Source organism: Thunnus maccoyii, chromosome 3 (assembly GCF_910596095.1).
Source record: "Thunnus maccoyii chromosome 3, fThuMac1.1, whole genome shotgun sequence".
NCBI lineage: Eukaryota > Metazoa > Chordata > Actinopteri > Scombriformes > Scombridae > Thunnus > Thunnus maccoyii.
In genome coordinates, this window is record NC_056535.1 from 8,493,862 (window position 1) to 8,521,628 (window position 27,767).

Consider the following 27,767-nt stretch of genomic DNA (forward strand, 5'->3'; position numbering starts at 1 on the left):
GTTTAAAGAACTTTTCTGAAACTCAAGTTTACTCTTTAGTTCGAAGGTTTACTCACAAACAGTGCCATCTTAAGTTGTATCTTATAGGTGAGAGGAACTTGTTCATGTGTTGGATTGGTTTTGGTATATGTAAATTTAAAACTATATTACTACTATACTATATTACTATATACTTTTTTAACTGTAACAGGTGCCACATTTAAGTAGAGGGTTATAAGAGCCATAAATACAGACTTATAAGTCTGCAATTTTGCATCAACTGTCAGAAAAACACAGATAAAAGTTAAGAAATCTTACTCATAAGAATGAAAAGTTATCTGACATTCATTTTTAAGCATTATACCCTTGATATAATACTATGTTTGGAATACAAAGAGGTGAGCCAATTGCAATATTTAGTATTGTCTGCTAAAGGTGCCTAATTAAAATTTTAAATTTTAAAAATTTAGGAAAAGTTACATGTAGCTCGAGGTTTTCAGCCGTCAGTTTTTGTAGTGTAGTGTACACACAGATTTGGATTTAACCCAAAAATCTAGCATGCGGTTTATTAATGGTAAGGTCCCGTCTTCGTGCAATGACAAGTTCAGCAAGGCACACTGAAGTTTTGCGTTGAGGTTTGTAAACCATCTTCACAACTCATTGCTTGGTCCTCCGGAATTAAACAAGTTTCCTTTGCACCTCACCTGAAATGACAAAAAAAGGGAAACAGGGAAACAGCAGATGAAGACTTGGATGAACTGTGCTCAGTGTTATATTTTCATCACCATCCTTTTAGATGGTTATGGTGAAGTGTTCAGTTCAGGAAAACAACTTGGGACATAGGTAACAATGTAACTAGTCCACATTGACATTGTCATAGTAATTGTTACTATATAAAAAAAATACCAACAAAATATGTATGTGTTTTCTACATTTGCTGTTAGTGGCAGGCTTCCTCTTCATAATTATTATTATTTCAAACTATAACAGATGGATAACACTATAATTTTATCCATCATGTTTCTATAAACAGAACTTCAAAATACATTTTGAGGTACTCCTCCCTTATCATCTTTCTTATGGATGGAGAGTGGTCTGTAGTAAACACCTCCACCTCAAGCCCCAAATCCAGGATCTCTCAAGTCCATGCTTAAAGCCTTCAAGTTAAACCCCCAATACCTTAAACTTTTAACCCCCCATACATACCTCCCATCCCCAGACAGATGAGCCAACTTTAGGACTAGTGGTTCCTCTTCCTTGTTTTCAATTGGTTCTGGATTTTGTTCGAGAAAGACCTTCGCCAGTATCTTATCTCTCTGCAATGTGTAAAAGTCCTCTATGGCAGGATAGAGGTATTGTCTTATGTACGTCGTAGAAAGTTGTTGGACTCATAATTTTTAGGTTCATGACCTTTGAAAACTCATCCAACTCTGTGATTGTGCTCCTTGTAAATAGAACAGAAGACACAGCAAGCAGGTCAGCTGGCATTCCTCGAACATCAGGGGATGATTTCTAAGTGCCAGAATGTCCTTTGAGACAGTGCCATGTGACCTTCATCTGTGCGCCAAAAAATGAAACGGTGGTGTTGTTCATAGACGATCCACATTTCTGGCACATCTTGAAGGGTTCCATCATTGCCTTTGATTCTTGCCAGCCTGTCTTCCCAGCCTCGTCATCAGATAATGACGTGGTAGTAGAGTCTGATTCTGGACAGAAGTTCTCATCATGAGGATCCAGGCATTCAATGCTGCTGAAACTGGTGTCTAGATCAACTGATGGTTGTTTTACTGTCCCAGAGCCCACCTGCAATGAAGTGACGATGTGAGAAAGGTTTTTATTCAAATAATTTTGTAATTTAGTCAGAGATATAATTTCAGATCAGCCTGGAAAAAGATACATTTGGCCATTAGATGCTAACCCACATTGCTTGACTTACAGTCAAACGTCTTCTGAGTCTCTGTGGAGCACCTTGTTCTGTTTGTTTAGCCGGTGTTGAGGTTCTCATACCCGCTGAAGACTGCCCTGCCTCTGGCTTCAATAACGATGGACTAACAATGACAACTTACAATAAAAAGCATGTCATACTTTAAGATAGTATATCAATCAATATATGGCAGGGGATACCCATCCCCAATCCTCCAAATTTTCACAAATGAGCATACTGTAATAATGTCCACCCAACCAGCAGCAAATAATAGGCAGGTGAACAAATGCTGCATGGAAATTGCATGGACAACCCCACATCTATTCATTTGTAGATGAGGCAGGAACCTGCTTGCAAATAACCTGTTGTTCTCGAATCAACATTCCAACTATCAGTGGCACATTGAAATGCTGGTAACCACAGTGGTGGAGGGACTTCCAAGCTTGCCAAACATAATGTAAAAATAGACATACATTTATGCCAGTACTGATTTTGGTGTGTTCTCGTCATATTTGGGGTTTTTTATTGCTCAGAGCCATTCTTTGCACCATTCAACATAATCAGTGGTAGCTTACGCTTACTCCCTCCTCTCTCTTTTTTTCTGCAGTTGTCGCATCTAGGCACCATACAACGAGAGGACATGTTTGTTGTCGACAAAACGAGTCCAATTCAATTTACATTGTTCTTTTTGGCTTTATGGTCAAAGAGTGAAGTATTTGAGAGACCTTTCTAACTTTTTGTACACAGAGGCACGTTTGAAACGCCCACCTCCACGTGCTGGGCAGGTTTTGAAAGGATTTGGGGACTGGGTGTCAGAAGCTCGCACGCAATGCATCCTGGTAAATGTAGGCTCTGTCAGCTTGGCTCAGCGAGCAGGAAAACTTAGCTGTCTTGGTCAATATAGCACGCACTGAAGAATTCATTGCTTCAATTGACTACATTTAACATCAACACTGATTGTACATCAACATAAAAAGTGGCGAAATTTCCCTTTAAACTAGCATACATACTGTAAACCTCAAGCTAAACAAACATTGTTGCTTGTGCCTGCTGCGTTTCTCCTCCTGACCTGTGGCGGCGCTGCAGACACACAGAGCGCACTCCGTAAACCGTCAGCCATCTGCCGCAGTCAGTTAGCTCCAGCGGGAATGGAAAATGGAGGATTGACCGAAGAAAGAGCGAGAGCGTATCATCGGTATTTCTAGCGTGTAGGTGGGTGGAATACAACCATTTGAACATTTACTAGTGTATTGTTGAATTTTCGTGGGGTTCCTCCTCCTGCAGGAGCTGAACAGTTGACTCCAGGTATCCGAGGCAAGGTTGAACATGACGTTAGCTGTGACGTTAACTTACGGTTAGCTAACAGTTACAGTTAAACTAACGTTACGCTATTTAATGTCACTCCGGTCCCTCATACTTGTTACGTACGAGTCTTGCTGCAGAAGGAATGTCTCACTTGGTCATTGTGTGTGTTTTTTGAAGGGTTACTCAAATGGCTAATATCTAAGCTACAGTTCAGTTTTCAGTTAGCATGCCCATGCTCGTGGTAGCTAATGGCGTGTGTACGTGCACGTTTCGCAACGCACAGTTCCATGTTATAAGACGATGAAGTGAAGCGTAACATGAATGGACTTAACATTATACCGGGAGTTGCCAAGAATACCCCCTACCATTATCTTAACAATTTAGAGAGCTCTGCTCACGGTTCGTGTTAGCTTTAACATTAGCTAGTAGTAGGACGGAGTGCTTGCTCTGCGGCCGTCATTGACTGGGACGGGTGTGCAGGAGGTGCAGTCTCATGTCGTAGCTTGGTTTGTTGTCCAGTCCCTCCAACAAAGCCCAGCAAAACTTGCACATAATTCAGGTCACACTTGACAATCTGCATGCGATAATATTATGTATGGTTGTGACTGGGAATTCAGAGCTGCTCGATCGTGCGCGTCGAGGCCGTGTGCTCCTTCCCTCTCGGTGTCGAGCAGCAGTTACTACATCTCGGTATTGCTGTTACATGCATAACATCTAGCATCATTGATAACATGTGTCAGAATCTGTTAATCTTAAAAAAAGTCGATTGAATCGTTTTGTCTCGAAAGTGTTTAATCTGATCTTCATCCCGGACCCCTCCCACCTTTTCTTGGCAACAGCTTCCCCCTCATTCACGTGGCACGGTGTCGTGACCACCAGCACACTATTGGAGCATTCTTGTTTAATCACCATTAGTCTTTTGGTTGGATGTTTTTAAAAGCAGATTAAATGATTATGGATTCACAATATAATTGTATGCATTGTATCAAATTATTAAAATAATTCAAGTTTTTTTTTTAAATCTATTATTGTGAAAATTGCAAATAATTCCCCTCATGCACAGCAAACAATTGTCCGCCTCATGTTTGGGCAGTTACACCTTTTGTGCATTTTCAGTTACTGTGAAAAATCCAATCCAGTTTAAATTTACTTGTGTTTGGTGTATTGTTTGTTTTGTCACATAAAGTTAAATCTTTGAGTCATTTTTTTAATTGAGAAAGACTCCAATTACTAAACCTCATGTTTTGCGCATAATTTTTAAAATCTAAACTGAGTTATTGAGTCCACGCTGTTATTGCAGCTTAGCTTTTCTGTGAAGGGCAGAGTGCCTTGATCTTAACTTATTTTTTTCCCTCTGGCAGATTCTTTAACCCTGCACCAAGACTGATGGTTACTGCTGTGAATCCTTTGTTTTGTTTGAAGAAGCACTCTGTCACCCATCGCTGCTGAACTGCAGGTACAGATATTAACAATTTTCATAATGTGTCGTTCAATTGAGTAGGATTTTTTTTTTTTTACCTGGAGAATCTTAAGCTCTGTACATCTTCATGATTCATGATCAACATTACCTATTTCTGAATTGTATGAGGCCACAATTCAGTTTTAGACTTGATCCATGGAATTACTGAACATGGTATTCTGTTCCCAATCCTGATATTCTCCCTGAAAATGATTTGAACAGTAAACATTGTCTGTATTCTTAAGTTTAAAAATGCTGTATATAGTTAATTTTTGTCAAGGTGGTTACTTCACCATTACATACAACCCTAATTTGCAGCATTGGACTATAGAGGGTATGCACGTGATGTGATTATACACAGAAGTTGCCACAGTCACTCCCCCTGAGTGGCAAACATGTTACAGTTAACATCTGTCATAATGCTTTCACATGCAAAACACTGCCATAATTTTTAAGAGCTATTATACAATCAATTATGCAGATTTAAAAAAATCTTTCACAAGTTTTTACAGACTGCAGAACGCTTAAGAGAAGGGAAGAGATGTGAAGTGATACTTTCTAAGGGGCTGTGGAACATCAGAAGAGAAAGTACACAGTTTTTTGAATGAAGTGTAATAAAATCTAAATGTTTCCACAAACATGTTTGAATCAGAATATCACTTAAAGTCTTTGATTATGATTCAGCTGACTAATGTGAAGTTGGGCATTTATTTGCCTCAGGCCTACAAAATACTCCTCTGCTTCTCGATCCACACATGTAGAGGTGTCAGGATACTCAGATCGGACCACATTTCAATGCCCACAGACCGTTGAGGAAATTGTACAGGTCATTGTTGATACTGATGGCCTTCATGTTTGTTACGTTTTGATATTTGTTTGTTTTCCTTCTTTATCACCATACATAGCAGCCATACTGACACTGTTTTGCTATTCAGTGATGGGGTGGTATGGTGAGAAAGTGATGTCAGTGCATACCTTCTATAGAGCTGTTATTAAAAATTATAGATGACTTAACACACATAATGAGTTAAACTAACGTTGTATTTTATTTGGAGTGAGAATGTAATAGAAACAAGCCTATCTAAAAAGTTAAGACAGAGCAGTCCAGTCACTGCCTACTGAAAGAACACCTGGCGGCCCTCAGTGTTTGTCACAATACTTTATAGAGTGAAAAGAGTGACTCATAGCTGGTCTTTTGTGCTCTTCTCTTAACTGTAGACATTCAGTTTGAAAGTAGTGATTGACTCCATCATCTATGGAGGAGAATGTGAGCCCTGAGCTCTCTCTAGCTCCTGAGCCAGAGCAGAGCCAGGACCGTATGGATAGCTGCTCTGAAGGTACCTTGGATGAGCTTCTTTTCCCTTATCAATGATGATGATGTTGTAGTTGCACTGGGCACAGCTTTAGTGTCAGGTTCTCTAATCTGTGAATGATTTAAATATGGGTGAGAAATCAGTGTAAGTAAGGGTCATATCCAAGTCAGCATTCCTTCTGAAATCATCAATCATTTTTATTTATATGCATAGTTGATCACAAACAATCAGTAGTTTCTTAGCAATGTTTGTATGTTGAACTTTGGTGATTGTGTGCCATGATTTTTTGCCCACAGCCTTCTGTGATTTTTCTGTCCACAGGTGAAGGGGATAACGTGCAGTGTCAAACTGAAAGCGAGAATGCGGTCAAAGAGACGCTAGAGGAGCCAGATAAATCTACCAAGGCCAGCAGTGAAGTAAAGAAAACTTGGGGTTTCCGTAGATCCACTGTCGCAAAAAGAGAGATGCCAGTGGAGGCAGCAACCGATAGCCCTGAAAACCGCTGTCCCGTCCGCCGTAGTGGCAGGCAGTCCAAGCGTACTGACAAACTAGAGGAATTCCTCTCCACTGCCAAAAGAGGGTCAAGAAAGAGCGCCCCTCCCAGTCTGGAAAGTGGAGATCCTCCTTCCCAAACTCCAACAGATGCAGAAACTGCTTCAGAGGCCAGCTTTGATGGTAACACTGATGCAAAGGCTGTAGAGGACAAGGCAGAGTCTCCAGACAGGAGGACGAGAAGTGGAGCAAGGAGGCAGACCCAAAGGAGAACTCGAGGTGGCAGACAGACCCGAGGTGGCGGCAGAGCGACGGTCAAAGATGATGGAAGCTCTGAGAACGAGGACAGCAGAGATGCTGCCAAGAAACCCCAGTTACTGGATGAAGACAAGGAGAAAAAAGATGAAAAAGGTGATCTAGGTCCCGAAGATGGAGGGAGCTATAATGCAGCACAGCCTCAGCCCGAGCTGGACTCTGAGGAGAAAGAGGTTGCTGATGAGAAGAAAGAGCACGGAGATAAAAACGACAAAGGGGAAATAGAGGAGACTGAAAAAGAGAGTGATGAGGAGAGCACTGAAAAGCCTGCAGTGTTGGTAAAGCGTGGACCAATAAGAACATATATTAATAAAAAGAAGGCGGCCAATAAGAACATTACCCCTAAAGCCTCTGCTCCTGCCAACAAGAACGCCACTCCTGTCATGAGGGAAAACAAGAATAAAGCTACCCAAGGTCCTGGCAAGACACGCAAGTCCCAGATGGACGAGGACGATGATGACAATGACTCCTCTTCCACATCTTCATCTTCATCATCCATTGAGTCTGATGATGGAGGATATGACCCCAATGCACTTTACTGCATCTGTCGCCAGAAACACAACAAAAGGTATGTTTTCATGTATTGCTTCATTAGGTGGGTATTCAGTGATCAGCATAACATTTTTGCTCCACTGGCCCACTTGGCCAGTATATCAGAGTTTTCACTGGCCCAGCAGCCAAAAAAAATGAACATAACCCATAACCCCCCCCCCCCCCCCCCCCCCCCCCCCCCCTTAATTTTGGTGATTTGTTCATTGTATACATAATACATTCAACAGTGAAATTCCCTTTTAGTTATGGTTATGTAATGTTGCTATATTACACAAATATGCAAAATATGAAAGTAAGCACATATTGGATCAGTAAATGAATGGTGTATAAATTTCTCCATATTATGTGTAAAGCCAGAGAGTATGGAGTACACACGGAGAAGAGAACTTATAACATTTCAGCGAGTATGGATGACCTTGATAATAAACTGTATCAAGAACTGAGACAATGTTGAGAGATCTGCAGAAATGTACTCGTTAAGAAAGAAGATAATGGCGTTTGTTTGTGTGCACGTGTTCACTCCAAGCTCCTTCTGTCTGTTTCCGCGAGCCACCTGTCAACTACAGACATGAAGCTGAACTGTAATGAATGAAAGAAAAAGAGAAATGCAGAGGAAGAAAATGAAACGGAAACGAAGAGCATCTGTCTACACAGCAAATCATCTGTAGAGTGTTTGACGGTTATTTACTTGTCTTAGAACGTAACCACTCTGAAACAATTAGAAAATCATGTTTTATTTCTCTCATTCATCAGCTTTGTTTTCGCTACCGCTGCTCGCTCTCCTCGATCAACCACAGCCGCTTTCTCTCGCTCGCTTTTGCTCTCTCTCTCACTTTTTCTCTTGGGAAGCCGACAGCAAAGCCCAACTTTACTTTTTACATTATTGAATGAAAAGAAATGTCCTCCCCTCGTCCTAAGCTGTATACCCATCAACTTGCCCTGCATAAACTTTTACCGGCCCTAGTCCATCGGGACAGCAATTATGTCGGACCCTGGTATTATACCCACATTGTCTTAATGTCTGTTTACATCAATAAACATAACATTTTAACAATGTGTTGCAAGCAAAACATTACAATTAGCTCTTCATTGTACTTAAAACATGGCATATTTAAGTTTCATGTCATCTCACCTCCTTTTTGTCAAGCTAGTAGCTACATCTACTGTCTTATTTTACAATGTCATGTCATATTGATATGCCACCTGAAAGATTAAGGAAAGCCAGAGTTTTTGTTGAGTATTACTTGTATGAAAAGTGCCACTACAAAATGTCCCTTGCTCACTAGGTTCATGATCTGCTGTGACCGCTGCGAGGAGTGGTTCCATGGAGACTGTGTGGGCATCACTGAGGCCCGCGGGCGTCTGATGGAGAGAAACGGGGAAGACTACATCTGCCCCAATTGCACCGCCAAGAAAAACCAGGTGGTCAGGCCTGCCACATCTGTCCTGTCTACAAGCACAGAAATTGGGGGACCCAAAGCTGATGTTGCTCCTCAGACTTCTGTTCCCACTGTTCCTGCTGCCGCCTCCTCTTTAGCTGCTGAGAAAACCAACGCCAGAGGAGCAGAGTCCAGTCCCTTAGCTAGTCAAGCTGCAACAGCACCTCCTACCTCCTTATCTGCTGGTACTGAAGAGAAGGGAGCAGAAGACCTAGGCATCAAAGGCAGGATAGAGAAAGCTATTAATCCAACTGGGAAAAAGAAGATAAAGATCTTTCAGCCGGTAGGTCCTTGCAAATGATCTTAAATGCTTTGAATAATCGTGTTTTTAGGAGTCCAGCCAATAAATCCTTGTCTGAGGTACAGTGCCTATTGTTCTGGAGTACAATACTACAATACTTAGATGCCACAGTAAACTGTTAAATTCTGTATTTAATTATATTAACAGGCGTTGCTTTAAGCTAGTTAAATTTCATTTGACTGCAGTCACTGTCAAAGGGTTTAAATGTGTGGGTGAAATGTTACATTTTAATTATTAATCTTAATATTAATCTGTGATTAGTGTGCAGGACCCCGTTACTCCCAACTGTCGTTGTGTTTTCAGGTTGCATGCTTTTAGAAAAGGCAGACTCAAAAAGAAGCAGTTTGGTTTATTTGGTTCAATTGATAGTATGAAAAATAAATTATGGGGACAAACATGCTTAAAGATGTGGCGATGGCATCAAGCAGCCCACCACACCTTGAAATTGAATGCATTGTTTTTTTTTTAAAGCTGTTTCAAAAAACATCTCTGCAGACAATACTGTACAAGTTCACTGGTAAAACTCTTTAGATAGTAACTTATTTACTATGCAAAATGACCTTGTGGATTATTAGCTGTTGATTGTATTGTGTACTGACTTGGAGCAGTCCATACAGCAGCCAGCCCAACCAAAAGCAGACCAGAAGGTGGCACCAACCGTGGAAAAGAAGGTGGAACCCACAGCAGAGCAGAAAACACTACCAGACCCAGATCAGAAAGTGGCATCAAACATAGAAGTGAACACGACACCAACAGTGGAGGAGAAGAAGGCTGATGAGGAGTCTTCACTTCCCAAATGTATCGGGCCTGGCTGTGAGAACAACGCCCAGCCGGACTCGGTGTACTGTGGAAACGACTGTATCCTGAGACACGCTGCTGCAGCCATGAAGTCCATCACCGATGTCAAAGAGCCCAAGCAGAAGGACAAGCCCAAGGCTCAGAAAACCAAGCCTACACCAAAGGTAATTTGGGGCACCTGAGTTGATGCCCTTTGCCAGACATAAGATTTTTGGAAGTTATAACATAATAGCAGTGGAAAGCAACTTCTTAGAAGTTGTGTATGACTGCCATATGATCTGTCATAGTAATGTAGATATCAGGCTTTTATCTCCTGTCTTGATCACATTTGAGAAATTATTTTCCAAAGTGTGTGTGTTTTTTTTTGTTTGTTTGTTTTTAAATTTGCTGAATGTTTTGCTTCATTGTTAGCATTGTTGGGAACCTGTCCTTGAGTCTGGTGTGACTATTGAAGAAGTACTTGGCTGTCTTGTCTCCAAATGAGTTTAATCATAACATGTTCATATGCTCTTATTTATACATACATAAATAGCTACATTGGTGTGACTTGGAAGAATATTTAGTTTGACTGTTGATTAGCATTAGAGAAAACACATTCATGTATATGCAACAATCATGACCTAATATTAACTCACCCAGGTGTTATTACAGTCATGTTTGGGATTTAAAAAATATATAAAAATCTCATTTTGAGATTTTTGGCTGTCTCAAGTTTCCTTGCTGTGACTACACCCTCTGCATTTTAATGATGTCAAAAGAAGTTAAATCTTGGCCTGATTAAAATAGTTCAGGCAGAATTTTAATCTTAAAGTACTTGGAAGTGCAATTACTTAACAAATGGTTACTGGCAGCTACTACTGTTTAATGTCTACGGTCTAGATCTTTTAAGTGTCTGTCTCAAAAAGCAAATGTGGAGGCTTGGCAACCATAATTTGGTCTTAGCATAGGTTGTTCAGTAATATAAAACTGGCTCACATTGACGAGGGTCAGATCACGATGGCATCCTGTATTGTCCCAGAGCAGGTTAAGTTCAGTGGATCAGATCAAAATGAGTGAGTGTCCTGACAAATCAGCTCACATGAACAATGGAGTCATCATTCCCACAGGATCATGACATGGACACTGCATGCAGATTAAAGTGAAGTGATTTAAAGAATTTCAAAGTGTGGAGCCATGTGTTTGGACATCCAGAATAACGTTGCCTTGTGTTTGAATTTATTATGTCAGTGATTGAATATGTTGTGGCTTAGTAATATTTCACAGCCCTGGTGAGCATGCAGTGACTTTTATGAATATAAAGTAATTTTTAATAGATCCGAATAACATGGGCTGTATAAGTGAATTAATGTGTTCACTGATTATACTCAATAGTATTGTTAGGGTCTATATAGTAGGTACACAATATTCTCACCTATACTGTCTATAATCTTGAGCTATTTGGTATATTTTAGATTGAGTTTACTTTGTGTTTCTTTTATTAACTTAAACTCTGCCTCAGTAGCAATGAAAATTCCCTAACAGCAGCCAGCAGTCTTATGTCAGATTAGATACTCCTCTTGATCTGTGCAAGTTACTGGTTATTTGTTACACACTCTGCCTCCATGTGCATTCATAGCTGGATTAAAAAAATCCTGTGTTTTTCATTGCTCTGAAAACTCATGTAGATTGATGTCAGATTGACCCTTCAAGGGCAGTGGAAGGGAGTCAAGAGTGGTGGATGTGGTCCATCATTTCAAATAGGGAAACAACCTTTTGAGGGGTTTAAACTTGAAGACCTACTGCCTGACTCTACCCCTGAGAGCAGTGTCTCAAATGAACCTTTTGGTTCATTTACCTCACCAAACCAGTAAAATGTACCTGCCAAGAATAATTTAGCACACTGTACATTTGTCAGAGAAATATACCCCACATTTGCCAAAGTTTAGATGCTATGTTAGAATAATATTAAAGACTGAGTCTGGAGCCTGGAGGATATAAAAAAACAATGTATTTACTTGGATTGTGCAATATGTCTGTATGGAGGTCAGAAAGGAAAAAGACAGAGCAAGCAGACTTTAATGGTCTGATTTTTAAAAAATTTTTTTATTAAGGGCAGATTTTCCTGGCATTTGGCAGGATGTTATGAAATGAATCTGTATTATAAGGCAACATGGCTCAAGTCAAACATATCTTTATGTTTATTATGTAATGTTTCAGCCCACTCGCTCTGTTCTGTTACTAAACTGCCTGAATGTGTGCGTCTCTTCCCGTTCATCCAGAGGAGCGCTGCTGGTGCAAAGAAGACACAGAAGAAGAGCAAGGAGGATTCGGAGAGCGATGAAGATTACAGTCCTGATCCAGATGAGGATGACGAAGATGAGCATGCTGAGGAGCACCCACCCCCACCAGCCACTGCATCCTGGTCCAGCGACCATAATTACATTGCAGTAACACCAGAAAAGACTACACCCATATCACCAACAGTGTTAAACAAAAAGTGTATGTATCTCTTTGAAGGTTTTGGGCTGTTGTTGAAACCACGTTGTGGTTTTTCGTTTATAAATGAGGTTCTTGTCATGCTAGCATAATTTAGAAATGATCCATATATGGGGAGGAACATGAGTGCTCTGAAGATGAACTCATCTGTACACTAGACTTTAAAATGATTTGCAAAGTGTTGTGATTTTGATAATGTAAAGGTTTTGTTACTCAATGAAATATTGGCAGCTGTTGGAAAGGTAAGTGATAAATGTGGCTTTTGGGTAAGTATTAAATAATCTTGAACATATTGATTTTGAAAAGGGCACTCCAGAGATTTTACACATCGAAATCAGTTTACCCAGGAGTACTGTTCAGCCTGTGAAAAACGTTGTAAATTATCTTCTGTGGCTTTGAAGGAACATTTCAGAGTCTCCATTTTGGACTAAATACTTAACAGGAGGCTTGTGTTAGAAACCAGAGGCAGGAGAATGAAAGATGTCAGCATTTACCAGGCAGGGAGTAGAATAATGCTACCAGGTTGCATTATGGGAATAGTGCAATACTTAATCACTGGAGTACCCTTTTTTGAATACCTCATATTTAAAATGCAGGACTGTAGATGAAAACTCAAAAAAAGAACGTGGTAGAGATAAAAGGAGGGCAATAATCTTAAACTCATTTTATGCTGCTTTACCATGAGATATATAGATGTGATGAGTGGAATTGTGCGTGTGTATTTGTGTGCACTGGGTGGTTTCAATTACCTACTAAATTTGGCTGTACAAGTCTGTCCACTACCTGGGTACATCACCTCAGCTGTTGATTTCACAAAGGTCCTTCCCTCCCTTTCTCCAGCAGGTAGGTGTCTCAAACCCCCCATGTTTATGTGGACCTATGAAGCTAACATAGCTCATATTGAGCTGATAATATCAGGCATGAACCTGTTGAGCACAACCATGTGTTTTGTTTTGTTTTTTTACCCTTATTCTTTGGGGTGACAGGCTGACCTTTTTCAAAGTTTTAATTCATATTGAATACAATGCATCAGTACTCGTGGGAAAGTGGCTTGAAAATAAAAGGTGATGTGACAGTTTTTTGGATGCCTCGATTGATTATGTGAGCAGTGTTGGCTTGCTGTAGGATATCCAGTTCAGCTCAAACAAGCATACAGCATACAGCTCATAATTCTACACACACTATGGAGACATGAAGCTCAAGATCCACCAGATGGTGAGCAGTCGGAAAAGAAGGAAGCTTTCCGCCCAGGGTACAGTGAGACCAGACCACGTGGAGATACAGCAGTGAAGTTCAGAAAGGCCACAACAGAAGATGGAACATGAAGACCAGGGCTGAGTGCTGCCTGTCACACATTTTGCACCTAACGAGATCTGATATATGTTGAGTGGAACTTGTTGCAATGCAATGTGGACATTTTGAGTTTCTTTCACTTTTATAAGATGTTGAGAGTACTGCAAGGCGCTCTTGATTATATGCTGAGTGTTGATATTGAGTAAATGCAGCAGGTTGGAACAGTATACCCAATGATAGTCTGATATAACATGAGGCATTATAGCCAATATTTTGCTGACACTGATATTTTGAAGGATGTGACAACCTCTGATCATTATAGACTGGTAGCTTTCGGTCTTAATCCTGTTGCTCTGCTTAAATTTGTTGTGGTTTTAATTTTGAGTGGATTTATTAAGCATCTTTAATCCTTGGCATAATGGATGAAGCAGTAGCATCTGCAGATGAGTTTGAAGAGAAATGTGTGAAGTGTATTGCTAAATCAGTGTAGCCACACATTGGTTTATATATTTTTTTTCACACTACAAAAGGATGTTTGTGGTTTTAAAGAAATGTATTCATGTCTACTTGCAGAATTCATGCAAGTGACTTAATGAGACGTCTAGTTCTTGTGTTGTTAAGAGTGCATGCATTTATGGGCACCTGATAGTGATCAGGGTTGGTAGCTGAGCTTAAGATAGGAATGAATTTGAAGATTTACAGTTTTAGTGGTGAGTAAATTATCAGCTCTGATTATCAAATGTTATTTTATTCTCTGTTTATACAGTGTTATGGACTATTTATGCTTTAGTAGGCAGTGAAACAGGTTGAGTAAACATCTGAGCCCATGAGTAACTGCTAGATGCTGCTTGTGTCTCATGTTCAAGTGACAGAACCCGATAGTTGTAGTCCTTTCTCTTCAGAAACTGCTGATGGCAACTTTACAGTAAGATTTTACACAAGACTCAAGTGGATCATCTCCTTTTCTTCTGCATGGATCTGTAGTACTTTTCTTGAAGATCATCACCTCCAAATGATTGGGAAGAAAATACTTTTTTACTGCATAAACGGCACAATGTATCTGCTGTTACTGCTACAAATAAAGAGGGACTATATTTATCTGCCCCGTGGTCAACTTTGTGTTTATTTCTTAACATTTATTTCAATGTGTTCTTACATAATTATGTGACTGTCATTTATTTATGGATCAGTTGAGCGAGGGCTTAATTGTTTAAGTTTTAATATGTTTCATATTGTTAAAGTTTTACTGTGTTTCACATTTTAATGATTTGAGTTTTATCAGCTGTGAAACCAATGATTATAATCTCAAGCAGCTTTTGTAGTCTTTGAATTACACACCCAAAATCATGGTTATCTGCAGTGTTAGTAAAATAGTGTCACACTACATATTGCGTGATGACATATTTTAAAATGTTTGATCTTGTTCTTGATTTCCAGCCCCTCTCAAGGAAGAGAAGCAGAACGAGAAAGAACACAAAGAGAAGGAAGCAGCCCTGGCTCCTGAGAAATCTTCCTCTGCATCCACAACGCCAGTGAAAGGAAACAAGAAGTCCCTGAACACTAAAGGTAGCAAGGTTTCCCCAAAGGGCAAGAAGCCTTCTCTTCAATCCACCAACTCAAAGGCTTCCAAGAAACCTACGACACCTCCGAGTAAAACTGCAGCAAAGTCCAAGAAACCAGCAAAGAGCGCCCACGCCCCGTCCTCCTTCCCTCCAGGTCCTATCCACGTCACAGGAGCACTGAGAGTCACCAAGTCCAACTTCACCATTCCCAAGAAGCAGCCCCAACAAAAGGACACTCCATCCCACAGTCAGTCCTCCTCATCCTCCAGAGTCCCATCAACTCCAGTTTCTTCAACTCCCTCCAGCCACTCTTCATCCTCCAGACCTCCACATCCAGCTGCGTCAGCACCCCCTGTAACCCCCATGCCGCCACCACCCAACAACCAGATGAGACAGAACATCCGCCGCTCGCTTACAGACATCCTCTATAAGAGGTGAGTGAGTCCCACAAAACATAATTCAGGATATTTAGATATTTTGAGTAAATTGTTGGCTAAGACACCTTTTAAATAACAAACATTTGTATTTACATTTTCTTACCACCAGAGTGAGCGACAGTGATGATCTGAAAATGACTGAGAGTGAGGTGGGAAGGCTGGCAGTTGCCATTGAGAAGGAGATGTTTAACCTCTGCCTTAGCACTGACAGCAAGTACAAGAACAAGTACAGGTCCCTCATGTTCAACCTCAAGGACCCTAAAAACAAAGTGAGTCCACACAAACATGAAATAACGTGTGTATGCATGCGAAGCTATTAATTAAAAGTAATGTAGTTGTTAAGTCAAAAGAGTTTTGTGTATTTGCCTGCAGCTTGAAAAGCCATGGTTTCACTCGATTCCCCTCAAGTGTAGAAGTTAAATATCTGTGCGGTGTGTTTGTCTCAGGGCTTGTTCTACAGGGTGGTGGGTGGTGAAGTCAGTCCCTTCAGACTGGTCAGACTGAGTGCTGAAGAGTTGCTTTCCAAGGAGATATCAGAGTGGAGGAAACCTGACCCTCCTGAGGTAAATGTTACTCCCCTCCAACTACAGACTAAGCACAGGGCAATGACATGTAGATTAAACTATGTGTTCTACAGATTCCATAAAGTTTCAACAGTTTATATGGTTGTCTCCCACAGGCCCATTCTCCCAGTGCAAGATCCCACTCAGGGCAGTCCAAACTTGGCAGTAGGCATGACTCTGGCTCACATAGCTTGGATATGGAGGATGCTCCACCAACATCTGATGCAGATGTATGTATCTCTGCCACCACTTCATCTGCTCGCATGGCTTCTGCTGCAGTAAGTGGTGGCATGCTGTCTTTCTATGGCTTTCATACTTTCCTTTCACTTTTGCATGGGGTTCTTATTGCACAAACTAAAATCTAGCTAAGTATAGATAGTAGCCAAGATAATAAGGGTAGTTAACTGGCTTAACTGTCCTGTTCTTCTTCTTCTTTTCTAATGCTTTATCTTTCAGTAGGCACTAATCCTACTTGTTCCTACCTTGTGCTAAATAAGCAGTGCACATCATCATCATCCAGAATTCTGGGTGTTATGTGAGTGATTATCCGTTCCAGTTCATCTAAGATTCGATGGAGATCTTTTCTATGTCCACAGGACCAAGATGAGTCTGGCTTCACTCCCTCAGTATCCGCTCAGCCCTCTGCTGTTGAGGGGAGCAGTGGCATGCTGGATATTTTCAGTACCATGCTCAAAGACACTACTTCAGAGCACAGGACCCATCTATTTGACCTCAACTGTAAAATATGCACAGGTAAATGAGAGGCTGACATGGAGTGTCAGGGTAATATCCATCCAGTGAATCATTGTTATACAGCAGATAACTTTCTTACTGTTGTTTTTTTTATCCTGCCATTTAGGTCAGAAAACGGAGGATGAGCCAGCAGCAAAGAAAGCCAAACTGACCAAGAAGCCTGAGACTAAGCCACCCAGACAAGAACTGCATTCATCCAGGTCGGGGGATGTCTCTCCTGTCGGCCAACAGCAGGTCCCCACAGCCTACCAGCACCAAGACACTATGGGCTACCAACAGCCGGCCCTTCCATCCTACCAGTCCAACATGGAGCCAACTGTCCCAGAATCCCAGCCGCAGCTTTACCAGGAAGACCTCAAGATCCTGGCACCTCCAGCCCAGGCCCCGGCACCCATCACTCCCACCATCTCTTCTGTCAGCATCAGCCGCAGAGACCCGCGCATGGCCAGGCACGGCTCCAGTGTTGCTGTCACCTACACTGCTCCAGAAAAACCCATCAACAACGCAGCAGAGACACTCCCAGCTTCTGTTACTGCTCCAGTGGAGGTTGGAGCCAAGGCACCCCTGCCAATGCCCCCAGCTCCGCCGCCTGCAGTGGCTGTGTCCAAATCAGCTAAAACAAGGTGCTCAATCTCATCAAGCTTCTTTTAATTAACTCATACCAGGGGTTTTCCAAAAAATTCTTGGTGTGAACATTAGTGTATTACCAATATGCTTTGTATGTTTTCTACTAAAATTGCATGAGAATATGTCTTTAGGACCCTATTTTGTAACAGGAATGGTGGCTGTTCTTCTCTTTAAGAAGAAAACTTCATATGATGCACTGTGTACTGGTTTTTAGACTTAACTTTTGATTTAGAAGCAACCTGCTTGATATTTTTAGCATGTCATCTAAGGAAACACCTGGATGCTTTTTTTTTTTGCAAACCTCTCTGAACGGATGATGGTTTTGGTTTTACAGTACATCTGAGCCTCCTCCTGAGGGTGAAACAGCAATCTTCCTCCATGGTCAAGAGAAGATATGGAAAGGATTTATCAACATGCAGTCGGTGGCTAAGTTTGTGACCAAGGCTTACCTGGTCTCAGGATCTTTTGAGCACCTCAAAGAGGTTAGTATTTTTTCCTCTCAACATACACTTTCTGGCCCAACAATTTATTGCTGTTTCTCATATGTCATAGAAAACATTGGTAAATTAATGCAAAAGTCTTGCCTATATTTATAATCAAAAGCATCACTCATGGTTTTGTCCCTGTTGTGCAGGATTTGCCAGACACCATTCATGTTGGAGGACGGATATCCCCAAACACAGTGTGGGACTATGTAGGGAAGCTGAAAACCTCTCTCTCCAAGGTTTGTTTGGGCATAGAAAAAAAGAAAAAAGTGCTTTACATTTTTATTTAAAGGTCTTACATCACTTACACAGTAGTTTTTACTCTCTTTTTACGCTGTTTGTAGGAGCTGTGTCTGATCCGTTTCCACCCAGCCACAGAGGAAGAGGAGGTGGCATATGTCTCTCTTTTCTCTTACTTTAGCAGCAGGAAACGATTCGGTGTGGTGGCTAACAACAACCGCCGGATCAAAGACCTCTATCTCATCCCACTGAGCTCAAAGGACCCATTACCCTCCAAACTCTTACCGTTTGATGGGCCAGGTAAGCATTTACAGGGATACACAAATATACTTCTGTGGTGACTTGAATGTAATTGTATATATGTTCATGTTCTCCTGTTCAGTTGTGTTGTTTTTTTTTTGTCTTCGTACATGTGGTGAGTATATTTAGCGTAGTCTTTGTTTTTGGACTCAGGTTGAAATGAGAGCTTTTTTGATTCATGGGTTTGTACTGTAGGGGGCACTCACACTCCTTGTTGAGTCTGCCCTGGAAAACACCTCTGTGCATGTAACAGCTGCTGTGTTCTCTGCTGTGTATCTGACTTTGTATCAAACATTTCTAATAAAGGAAGTTTGCATCGCAGGTTGGTGCCAATTGAGTCCAGTCTCAGCCTGTTGTTTTTTAAGACTTGGCTCATACATAAACATAATTGAACATCTGTGTAACCAATAAATTGCTGTGAACTTGAGTCATTTTATACCATGCTGGTGTTCATATGGTAACATGCTGCACCACTGGAATGACCAAAAATCTTCTTAAACATGTCCTCCTGACTGAAGGATCAGCACTTGATTTCAATTTTGCAACCAGTAACTGTACAACACAGTTAACAGTACCACATAGCATTTGCAGTTTTGGTAAGTAAAAAGGGCGTCCATCTTGTAGGGTCTCACACACTAATGGATCAACTCCCACATAGAGACTGATGTTTTTTCCTTTATTAATTGAGTAGATTTAGAAAAATCAAATTACACATCTTGAATTTGTCAGATGTTTCTGTGAACAGACTGGTAAAGGTCACGAGTCAGAATTTCAATACAACTTAATTTATGTGCCTGACTGGATTAATCAGAACAATATTATAGTTAACCATCTGTTGTAGTATTTCTTGCCATCTTGTTATGTCAATTTACAGGTGCAGACAGTCAATGATTTAGAGTGCTTTTATTTCATAGTTTGTATTTTGGTTACATCTGGCAGCACATCTACAAATCTTTTCAATTGCCAACACAAACCTACAGTCAACAAGTGTTTCTCTAGCCAGCAGTTATTTACTAATGACAGCATGTTTTTTACTTTAATTCATTTAAATCACCAATGGGTTTAACAACTACTCATATTCCTACATTGTCATTAGTCATATCAAATGATTCGCTTTTGAGTTGAGAGAACTTTGGTTTAATATCTGATAAAGCTGTATATGTGCTACTGGTTCCTTCAGTATGAATCATGGAAAATGTTTGGAAGCTCTCATTTCACCTGGTTCATGTGTGTCTTTATTGCAATATGTTGTAAGCCAGAAATGCTCATACCTCAATCAGTTTTGTTTTAGCAGTTTTATAGACAGAGTGGCAGCCTTATTTTGAGAAATGTATCTGTTAGTTCACATGTAAGTGTTGGTTAAGATTCTTGTTTTGTCCATCGTACAGGGCTTGAACCAGCACGTCCCAACCTCCTCCTGGGGCTGTTGATCTGCCAGAAGGACAGAAAGCGTGCTGGTGCTCCGTTGGAAACTGAGGAGAAACGGTCCAAGACTCAAACCAAAGATGTCGATGACACTGGCCTTCCAAAGCCATCTCCCTCAGTCAAAGCCGAAAGAAACACACGGCAGAGTCTGGAAATTCCCTTCAGCACAACTCCTCCAGGATCACCTCCACCTAGCTCCTCTGAGACCTCAAGCAGCACTGCCACCGCCTCCTCTGTCCTTTCTTTCTTGTCCTCTGTCAAAACGCCTGCCACATCCACTACCACTGGCAAAGACTCCCCATCTTCATCCAGCTCTGTAGCTTCCTCTGCAGCTAACGCCACTCCTCTTCAGACCATCCTTAACACTCTTTTTGGGAAGAAAAAGCACGACTCAGAAGCTTCCAACTCTCCATCTGATCAGGGTGGGGAACTCTCCGTCCCGCCCGCTACAATGCTAGACCCCATTGTGCAGCAGTTTGCACAGATTTCTAAAGAGAAACCGGTAGAGGAGGATGAAGATGACCGACCATATGACCCAGAAGAAGAGTATGACCCCAGTAGGGGCTACAATGTGCCTAAAAAGCCTGTTGAGGTAATAAGCAAACCTGAGATCTCTAAGCAGCCTGAAGTAGTAGCAAATGAAGGTGATGATGTGGCATATGACCCAGAGGATGACTCTATTTTTGATGATGTAAAAACTGTATTACCAGGTCAAACTAAGGCTACAAATGAATGTATAACTAATCCACAAAAGATCCTGGAGAGCCTTAAACAGATCGGGGATCAGACATTCCAGAAACCAGGAGAACAGCAAACGTCATCCACAGACGCACCTGGTGCCTCACTGACTCTTCCAGACACACTCTTAACTCAACCCACCAAATCCCTTTTGGCCAATAGCCAGCTACTGCAGCTTGGCAAAAAGGTTGAAGAGCTGGTGAAGTCTTCGTCGGTTGCTCCCTTGATCAACCAGAGGAGAGATCCCCGACAGAGCAGGGATCCTCGCCAGGCTGCAGCCAGCAGAAAACTGACTGATGAACCCGAGGAGAGAGAGGAGACATCTGCTCTGTTGGCAGATTCTACTCCGCCTTCACAGCCGGTGGTTCAAGAGCCACAATTGCCTAATGTAGCTGAACTCCCAGACTCCTCACAAGGCCCAGAGACATCATTGCCTCACGAGGAAGTGAAAAGTGAGATGCTACCCTTCATGGAGTCAGACAAGGCAGAGGTGTCAATTCCTTTGTTAGGAGAGGAGGTGGAACCTGATATGGAGGTCAACTACATGGGTGAGATGGAAGTGAAAACTGAGGAAGCTGAGCCAATCAAGACTGAAATAGAGATGGACAAGTACAGTATTTGGCCAAATGCCGCCAGTATTTTAAAAGCTGGTGAAGATTCAGAGTATGAGGAGAGTAGCCAAGATGCGGCAACTTCAAACTATTATAATGAGCCTGCAAACACCTCTACAATAACTTCCACAATCCCGGTCCTCACTCAGAGCACAACGATGGGTGACACTCAGTCCCATCACATGTCACATCACATGTCAGCATCAGGCTTGAACAGTGAGTACAGACCTCCAGCTGACATTCCCCCATCCTCCAACTTCCCTCCGCCCCATCCGATGCAGGGGCAGAACCTGATGATGAGGCCTCTGCCAATGTCTATGCCACCACCCATGCAAGGTCTTCCTCCAATGTCAGGCCCCCCTCCTATGCAGGGACCCCCTCCGCCCATCCATGTTCCTCCCCCTGTACGCGGTCCTCCTCCCATGCAAGCTGACAGCACCCAGCAATATGTCCCACCTCCGGCAGCATACCCTCCATATCAGAACCAGTGGCCAGGCAGCAAGCCCCCGCCACAGCAGCAGCAGCCGCCTCCTGGACTACCTCCTCAGAATATTATGCCACCCAGAGGACCACCACCACCCTTCGCTCCAATGGGCCAGAGAGGCCCTCCTCCTCAAATGTTTGATCCTTCCATCCCCCCTCAGCACATTGGACAACAAGGCCCTCCTCCAGGCCTTCCTCCACCTCCTAGTTTTGATGGACAGAACAATTTGCCTCCACCAAGGTTCACTGGTCCGCCACCGCCGTTTAACTTCCCTGGAAGCAGAGGGCCTCCTCCACCCTTCACAGGGCCACCTCCTGGACATTTTGATAACAGGCTTCCTCCTCCGTCCCACTTCACAGGATCCAGGGGTCCCCCACCATCTCAGTACGGTGACCACGGAGCCCAACCTCCAATGGTGACCCAACCCCCGATGGTGGAACAACCTCGAGGCCCTGCAGAACAGTATAACAAAGACACAAACTCTTTCAAGCTAAATGTGGACCAACATCAGAATCCAAACCCTCTCCATGTTTATAAAGACAATCAGGGCCCGCCTCCAGGTCCAGCTTACCGGGGACCTCCACCTAACCAGTATGAGGACAGAAGAGCTCCCAGTGGTGAGATGAGCGGACAACACTTCAATCCACATAGCCAGTATGGAGACTCCAGACCACACTCCTCACCATCACATCGTGGACCTTTTGATGAGCACCGAGGTCCTCCCCCTCAGGAGAATCGAGCGCACCCATCTCACCCTTTTGGTGGATCAGAGCGGTATCGCTTTGATAGGCACTCAGATGAGGCTAGACCTGTTCGCCACAGCGGGCCCCTGCTGCCAACTCCCACAGAGGCTCCCATAGGTCCTCCAAGTCGTATGGGAGGCCACAGTCCAGACCTGCACAGGGATGACCACTGGCGCCGACACTCTCCTGAAATCAGGAGGAGGAGCAGCACTACCCGAGAGGACTCAGAGCCTCGCAGCGGAGATCGTTTCAGTCGTTTTGAAGGCGGGCACCGAGAACCTGCTCCTGGTTCCTCACAACCGTCTGAAGAGAGACAGAGAGAGCTGTCTGAGGATCGCAGGAGGGAAAGGGAGCGGGAAGTCCCCCACCCTGGCAGGCCGTCATGGGACAGGGGCCAGGGCAAGCGATGGAGCAGGGAACGAGAGTGGGACAGAGGCAGAGAGAGGGACCGGGATCAAGAACGAAACCGAGAACGAGACCGCAGCAGAGGGAGGGAGGGTGAGAGGCACAGGGAGACGGAGGGAGAGCGACACCGGGATCAAGACACAGACAGGAGGAGAGACCGGGACAGAGACAGGGACAGGGAAAGGGAAAGGGACAGAGCCAGGGACAGAGATTCTGACAGGAGGGACCACGATCGCGACAGAGGCAGAAACCGTGAGCGAGAACGTGAACGAGAGCGAGACAGACGGCGGGACAGGTCCCGAAGCAGAGAGCGAGACCGCGACAAGGACCGCGGGAAAGATCGGGGCAGGGACAGAGACAAAGATAGGGAGAGGGACAGAGACAGAGACAAAGACAGGGAGAGGGACAGGGATAGGGACAAAGACAGAGATCGTCGGGAAAGGAGCAGAAGCCGAGAAAAGCGAGAGGAGAAAAAAGACACTAAACATGATACATCCAAGGAGAGTGATAAAACTGCAGAAAAAGACAAAAACACGTCCTAGTATCTGTTTCATGGACACTCCACACAGTTGAGACACTTTGATCTTTCACCACTTAAAATCATCACTGTAAATGTAGATGAGCAGTATTTCGCTAAATTTCCACAGTTGTGTTCTTTCTGGAAAAAAAAAGTTTGACAATGTTTGTATTCTCTTTGTCACTAAAAGGTTTCTAAATTTGTTTTATCACATTTGAAAAACAAAACTGAAGGCCATCTAAGTTGCTTGTGTACAAGATGTTTTAAGTAGGCTACTGAGTCCTATTACATGTACCTTTCTCCTGTCAAAGCATTTTTTTTTTTAAGAAAACAATAATGTAACTGATTAACACCATTTGCAATATGTAAATATGAATGTATTTGTGTATATACTGATGTTTTTAATACTTTTCTAAGTACAGAAAATAAAAGCCATATACGTATCTGAGATGGATAATGTGAAAGTTAAGGCAACACTGCTTAGAACTGTGGTCATTGCACAGTGTAAGGTGTTAAATTGTTCAGCAGCTTTGAACTAAAAGTCTCCATTTATTTACAGTATAGTACACCCCATCGATGGTTGTTCATGAAATGTCCTGATTCTGTTTCAGCTCAACCAATTAAACCTGTTTGATGACATCTGTGTTTGTCTCTGTTACTGTGGATACACATAGCTGACATGTATTATGAAGATTTTTGACATCAAAGGGCATCCATAAATTACAGTTCATTTCCACATTTATGTAAGTGCAGAATATGTTTTGTAACTTTAGAAGATGTATGTAGCCTTATATCTGTGAGATGCTACAGAAAATCCAGAAACCCGGTGAGGTAAAGGCATGATAATTATAAAAGTCAAGGGAACCAAATCACACTTCTGTTTTTTATTTGTAAGAAACATAATAACAAACTGACCTGCATTGTAAACAAACTGTGTCAGACAGAATTTTTTTCTTAAATCAACAGGATTCATACATGATTACAGTATTTCCTTACTCCTTTTCCAGTAGCATACTTCATTACAGTTAGGCAGTTAAACTCTGAAACATCAACTTTCCTTCTCAGCAATGACCAGGCCTTAGTTTCAACCTTGCCACTGCAAAAATATTACTATTACTCTGATTACAGTTAGGAATTAATGGAAGATTAAAAGATCTGTGCACATAAGACATATAAAACAAGTAGGTATAACAAACAGGCTGTGAACACAGAATAAGATAATCAAAACAAAAACTTTAGACTCTAGAAACTGATTTACCACAAACAAACTGATGAACAGTTCTTAAAACTATTTTTATGTGCTACTTACCCACATCATGACAAAAGCACTTGTATTAAAATTGCACTCTTTGTGTAAAACATTCATTTGGTTCAGAAGACTGGAAATTAATGTTATACGAAAGCCCGAGAACAAGAATGAGACGACCAAGAAAAAAAAAATCCAGAAATCAAAACTGTTAATACTAAAGTGAAAAAACATTTGCATAAATAACAGTATATTCAGTTTGGTGTGTAAAGTACAGAAACCAACTGTGTAGTTAAAGTAAATTTCAAAGATGCTCTGATCACCCTCAGAATCTGGAGTTTCTCTGCCTCTGACTGGTTAACTCATCATCACTGCCTCTGTCTTTGCTGCTTTGACCCTCTTGATTCTCTTCAGGCTGTGTATTTGAATTGCAGTCATGTTGTGGACTTGCATAAGAACTTTAAGGCTTTGGGGTCACCTCCTCCACCAGCTGGTAGTAACTGTTGCTCTGTGGCGGCAGGCTTAATGTTATCAAGGTCCAGCTAGAGACACTGTTACCAGATATTACACCATGTCAAGCACATGAGCCTGTTTGTTGCTATGCATTTCCTTCTGTGACTTGGACATTGACCATTTTATCTGTATTTTCTTTGGACACCACACAAACTCATCTCTACGGTCATATTCCAAATAGGCGAACTTGATGAGTTCCCTGCGTTGTCTTTTATCCAAGACTGCGAACAGAAAGTAGCTGAGGACACTGTCCTTGACCTTTGGGAGTTCTCCGTTGACGAGAGTCTCCTCCAAGAAGAAGCGGACCAGGGGGGCTTGGTAGTGAGGGTACCCCAGGGTCCCCAGGCACTTCAGGATGCGGGTGATGCGCAGGTTGTTGTGAGTGTGACTGGTTGATGGCAAACAGTAAAAAAGGCAAAGAAATTATTACTTGGATGGTTTTGTTACTTTGAATGATCAATGTATGATTTAATATTCTGAGATAGTTCACCTGTTCAGGTTGTTGAATCTGTCTTTCCAGTTCCATGCTCTCTTGACGTCTCCTGTTTCCTCATCACACAATTCGATACCATAAAAGTCCAACATGAGCTTGTACGATGTCAACAGATTTGCCTTTGCAGTTGCATTATTCAGAAATTCCTGAAGAAAAGGTAGATTTTTTTTTATAAGAACATGTGAAGCACTTTCTACTGAAATTATAACTTTTATCAGGTTTTAGTAGTTTACCTCAATTTCTGCCTTTGTCAGTGTCCTGGCATCACAGTTCATTCCTGGTTCTTGCAGTGGGAACAACCTTTGAAAGAAAAAAATAATTATAAGTTGCATAAACAGGAACTGAACATGTTACATCACACCTGATGACAAATGAACTTACCACTGAATATAGGTGTGTACATACTCCAGTGTGTCATATTCTCCATACCATTGAGTGTGGAAATCATTTATGTAGACACCTGATAATAAACAGAAATGCAGTCCAAATGTAAATGTGAAAAGATGTAAAGAAAGTAGCACAGATAAAGATGAAGCCTAACTCTTGACTAAATATTCTCCTGATGCAGATTTACACTGAAAAACAAATCACCAACTACAACTTGGTATAAGCCATGTACATCTACATGGACTTTGTACTGTGTGTTAGTACCGTCAGGTGATGAGGACCTCAGTCCAAGGTAGAAGTTCAAGTTAGGCTTGTCATCCTGCTCAAGAGGTGGGGGCCTGTTCCAGCGTTGTGGTCTGATGTCGAGCTGAAGGGGAAATATAGAAGAGAATATGGGATGTTTGTGTGTCAATGTGTGTGTGTTTCAATGTGTGTGTGTGTGTGTGTGTGTGTGTGTGTGTGTGTGTGTGAATAACTTACAGGGTAGCCATGCCTGTAGTTCTGCATGTCTCTTGCTGCATCTCTAAATCTGTTAAACTTGTACTGTTACAAAGACAATAAATGGAAATGATGATTATATTATATTCAAGACATTCAGTGACATATGCAGGACAAGCAATCAACATGCAAAAAAGAAAAGAAGAACAGAAACTATTACATTACGAGGTCACTTTAAACTCACCGGAGGTCACGCCCTAACATAATATGATTACAATGCAGGCCTCAGTACGGTTCCATCTCTCACAGATCTGTGCAGTAGGCCTGAACCATACATGTTGATCTATGTTTTACTTACATTTCTGGACTGTGGGCGGCTGGTCCTCTTGAATGGACCCTCCTGACTCTCCTCAGTCTCCCAGGTTGAATCATAGTCACAGTAAAACTCGTCCGTGGTCTCAACTCGAAACTCATCATCGCTTAACTCATTATCCTCATCTTCTTCAAACTCTGACCGCTGGTCAACGACCCTGTTCCCTGCCGCATGTGGACCCTCACAGTAAACCCCCTCTACCTCCTTTGGGGAGCTTGTCCCTGGAGGTTTGTTTTCGTCACTTGTTTCAGGCTCACTCTGGCTTCCGTGATCACTTCTCTTGGAGCCTATCGCTGAAAGTGTACGTCCGACTACTGGAGCAGAAACTCTGATCAAACACCGCCACATGAAACACAGTCTGCGCCATAACCAGTCCACTAAAGGATAAAGTCGGTTTACAAACCAAACCATGATAAGTACAACGTGCCACGAGGTAACACAGCAACGATACATTCCTCATCTGCCGTTTATGTCTTTCACTTTCACTTTCCTCTGAATTCACTACAGTTTTTACACAAAACCGAAACTTTGTCGACAATCAACACGCACACAAGCAGGTCAACGGCTTCATGTTGCTTGTTTATGATTTGAGTGGAAATAACTGTATGAGGGTTATGGATTATAGACAGACATAAACTCCTCTTATTCCCCTCCGAGATTAATTATGATTTCTTAACACAACGTTTATGTAGGCCAGTGGTTCTCAATCTGGGGTCCAGGGACCCCAAGGGATCCTTTAGGGGATTCCAGGGGGTCCCCAGCAAAAGGGGGAATAATTTGTT

General features: G+C 42.2%; 2 protein-coding genes and 1 long non-coding RNA gene across 8 annotated transcripts; 1 reads left to right on the top strand and 2 right to left on the bottom strand.

Annotated features, from left to right (window-relative positions):
* Positions 1-3: 3 nt before the first annotated feature.
* On the bottom strand, positions 4-3,051 carry LOC121893232. Of its 2 annotated transcripts, none has more exons than XR_006095154.1 (4): positions 2,973-3,051; positions 1,916-2,027; positions 1,186-1,782; positions 4-683 (listed from the first exon to the last, which is right to left on the bottom strand). It is a non-coding gene; the product is annotated as an uncharacterized LOC121893232 (long non-coding RNA). The 2 variants fall into 2 exon arrangements; XR_006095148.1 differs by lacking the exon at positions 2,973-3,051 and adding an exon at positions 2,479-2,962.
* On the top strand, positions 3,011-24,174 carry LOC121892900 (death-inducer obliterator 1-like). Of its 5 annotated transcripts, none has more exons than XM_042405511.1 (17): positions 3,011-3,115; positions 4,570-4,664; positions 5,886-6,004; positions 6,302-7,355; positions 8,626-9,061; positions 9,688-10,041; positions 12,136-12,355; positions 15,083-15,641; positions 15,754-15,913; positions 16,091-16,207; positions 16,324-16,485; positions 16,804-16,960; positions 17,067-17,583; positions 17,922-18,069; positions 18,222-18,311; positions 18,417-18,612; positions 20,001-24,174. In XM_042405511.1, the coding sequence occupies exons 3-17, from the start codon at positions 5,923-5,925 to the stop codon at positions 23,558-23,560; spliced, it is 7,812 nt and encodes a 2,603-aa protein (XP_042261445.1). In that variant the 5' UTR covers positions 3,011-3,115; positions 4,570-4,664; positions 5,886-5,922; the 3' UTR covers positions 23,561-24,174. The 5 variants fall into 5 exon arrangements, with proteins under 5 accessions (XP_042261445.1, XP_042261448.1, XP_042261447.1 ...); XM_042405514.1 differs by having other exon boundaries at positions 16,324-16,437; XM_042405513.1 differs by having other exon boundaries at positions 9,697-10,041.
* Positions 24,175-24,404: 230 nt separating this feature from the next.
* On the bottom strand, positions 24,405-27,617 carry LOC121893200 (opioid growth factor receptor-like). The gene is made up of 7 exons (XM_042405540.1): positions 26,971-27,617; positions 26,655-26,717; positions 26,439-26,541; positions 26,169-26,247; positions 26,021-26,087; positions 25,785-25,933; positions 24,405-25,682 (listed from the first exon to the last, which is right to left on the bottom strand). The coding sequence occupies exons 1-7, from the start codon at positions 27,436-27,438 to the stop codon at positions 25,346-25,348; spliced, it is 1,266 nt and encodes a 421-aa protein (XP_042261474.1). The 5' UTR covers positions 27,439-27,617; the 3' UTR covers positions 24,405-25,345.
* Positions 27,618-27,767: the final 150 nt, after the last annotated feature.

What these genes read in the sequence shown, in the direction of transcription:
- LOC121892900 (XM_042405511.1), top strand. Translation starts at nt 5,923, where the DNA reads ATGGAGGAGAATGTGAGCCCTGAGCTCTCTCTAGCTCCTGAGCCAGAG. An exon ending in ACAGACATCCTCTATAAGAG is followed by an intron (nt 15,642 to 15,753) that starts GTGAGTGAGTCC and finishes TCTTACCACCAG; the next exon opens with AGTGAGCGACAGTGATGATC. An exon ending in CAACTGTAAAATATGCACAG is followed by an intron (nt 16,961 to 17,066) that starts GTAAATGAGAGG and finishes CCTGCCATTTAG; the next exon opens with GTCAGAAAACGGAGGATGAG.
- LOC121893200 (XM_042405540.1), bottom strand. Translation starts at nt 27,438, where the DNA reads ATGTATCGTTGCTGTGTTACCTCGTGGCACGTTGTACTTATCATGGTT. An exon ending in ACTACAGGCATGGCTACCCT is followed by an intron (nt 26,542 to 26,654) that starts GTAAGTTATTCA and finishes TTTCCCCTTCAG; the next exon opens with CTCGACATCAGACCACAACG. An exon ending in AGATTCAACAACCTGAACAG is followed by an intron (nt 25,683 to 25,784) that starts GTGAACTATCTC and finishes GCCATCAACCAG; the next exon opens with TCACACTCACAACAACCTGC.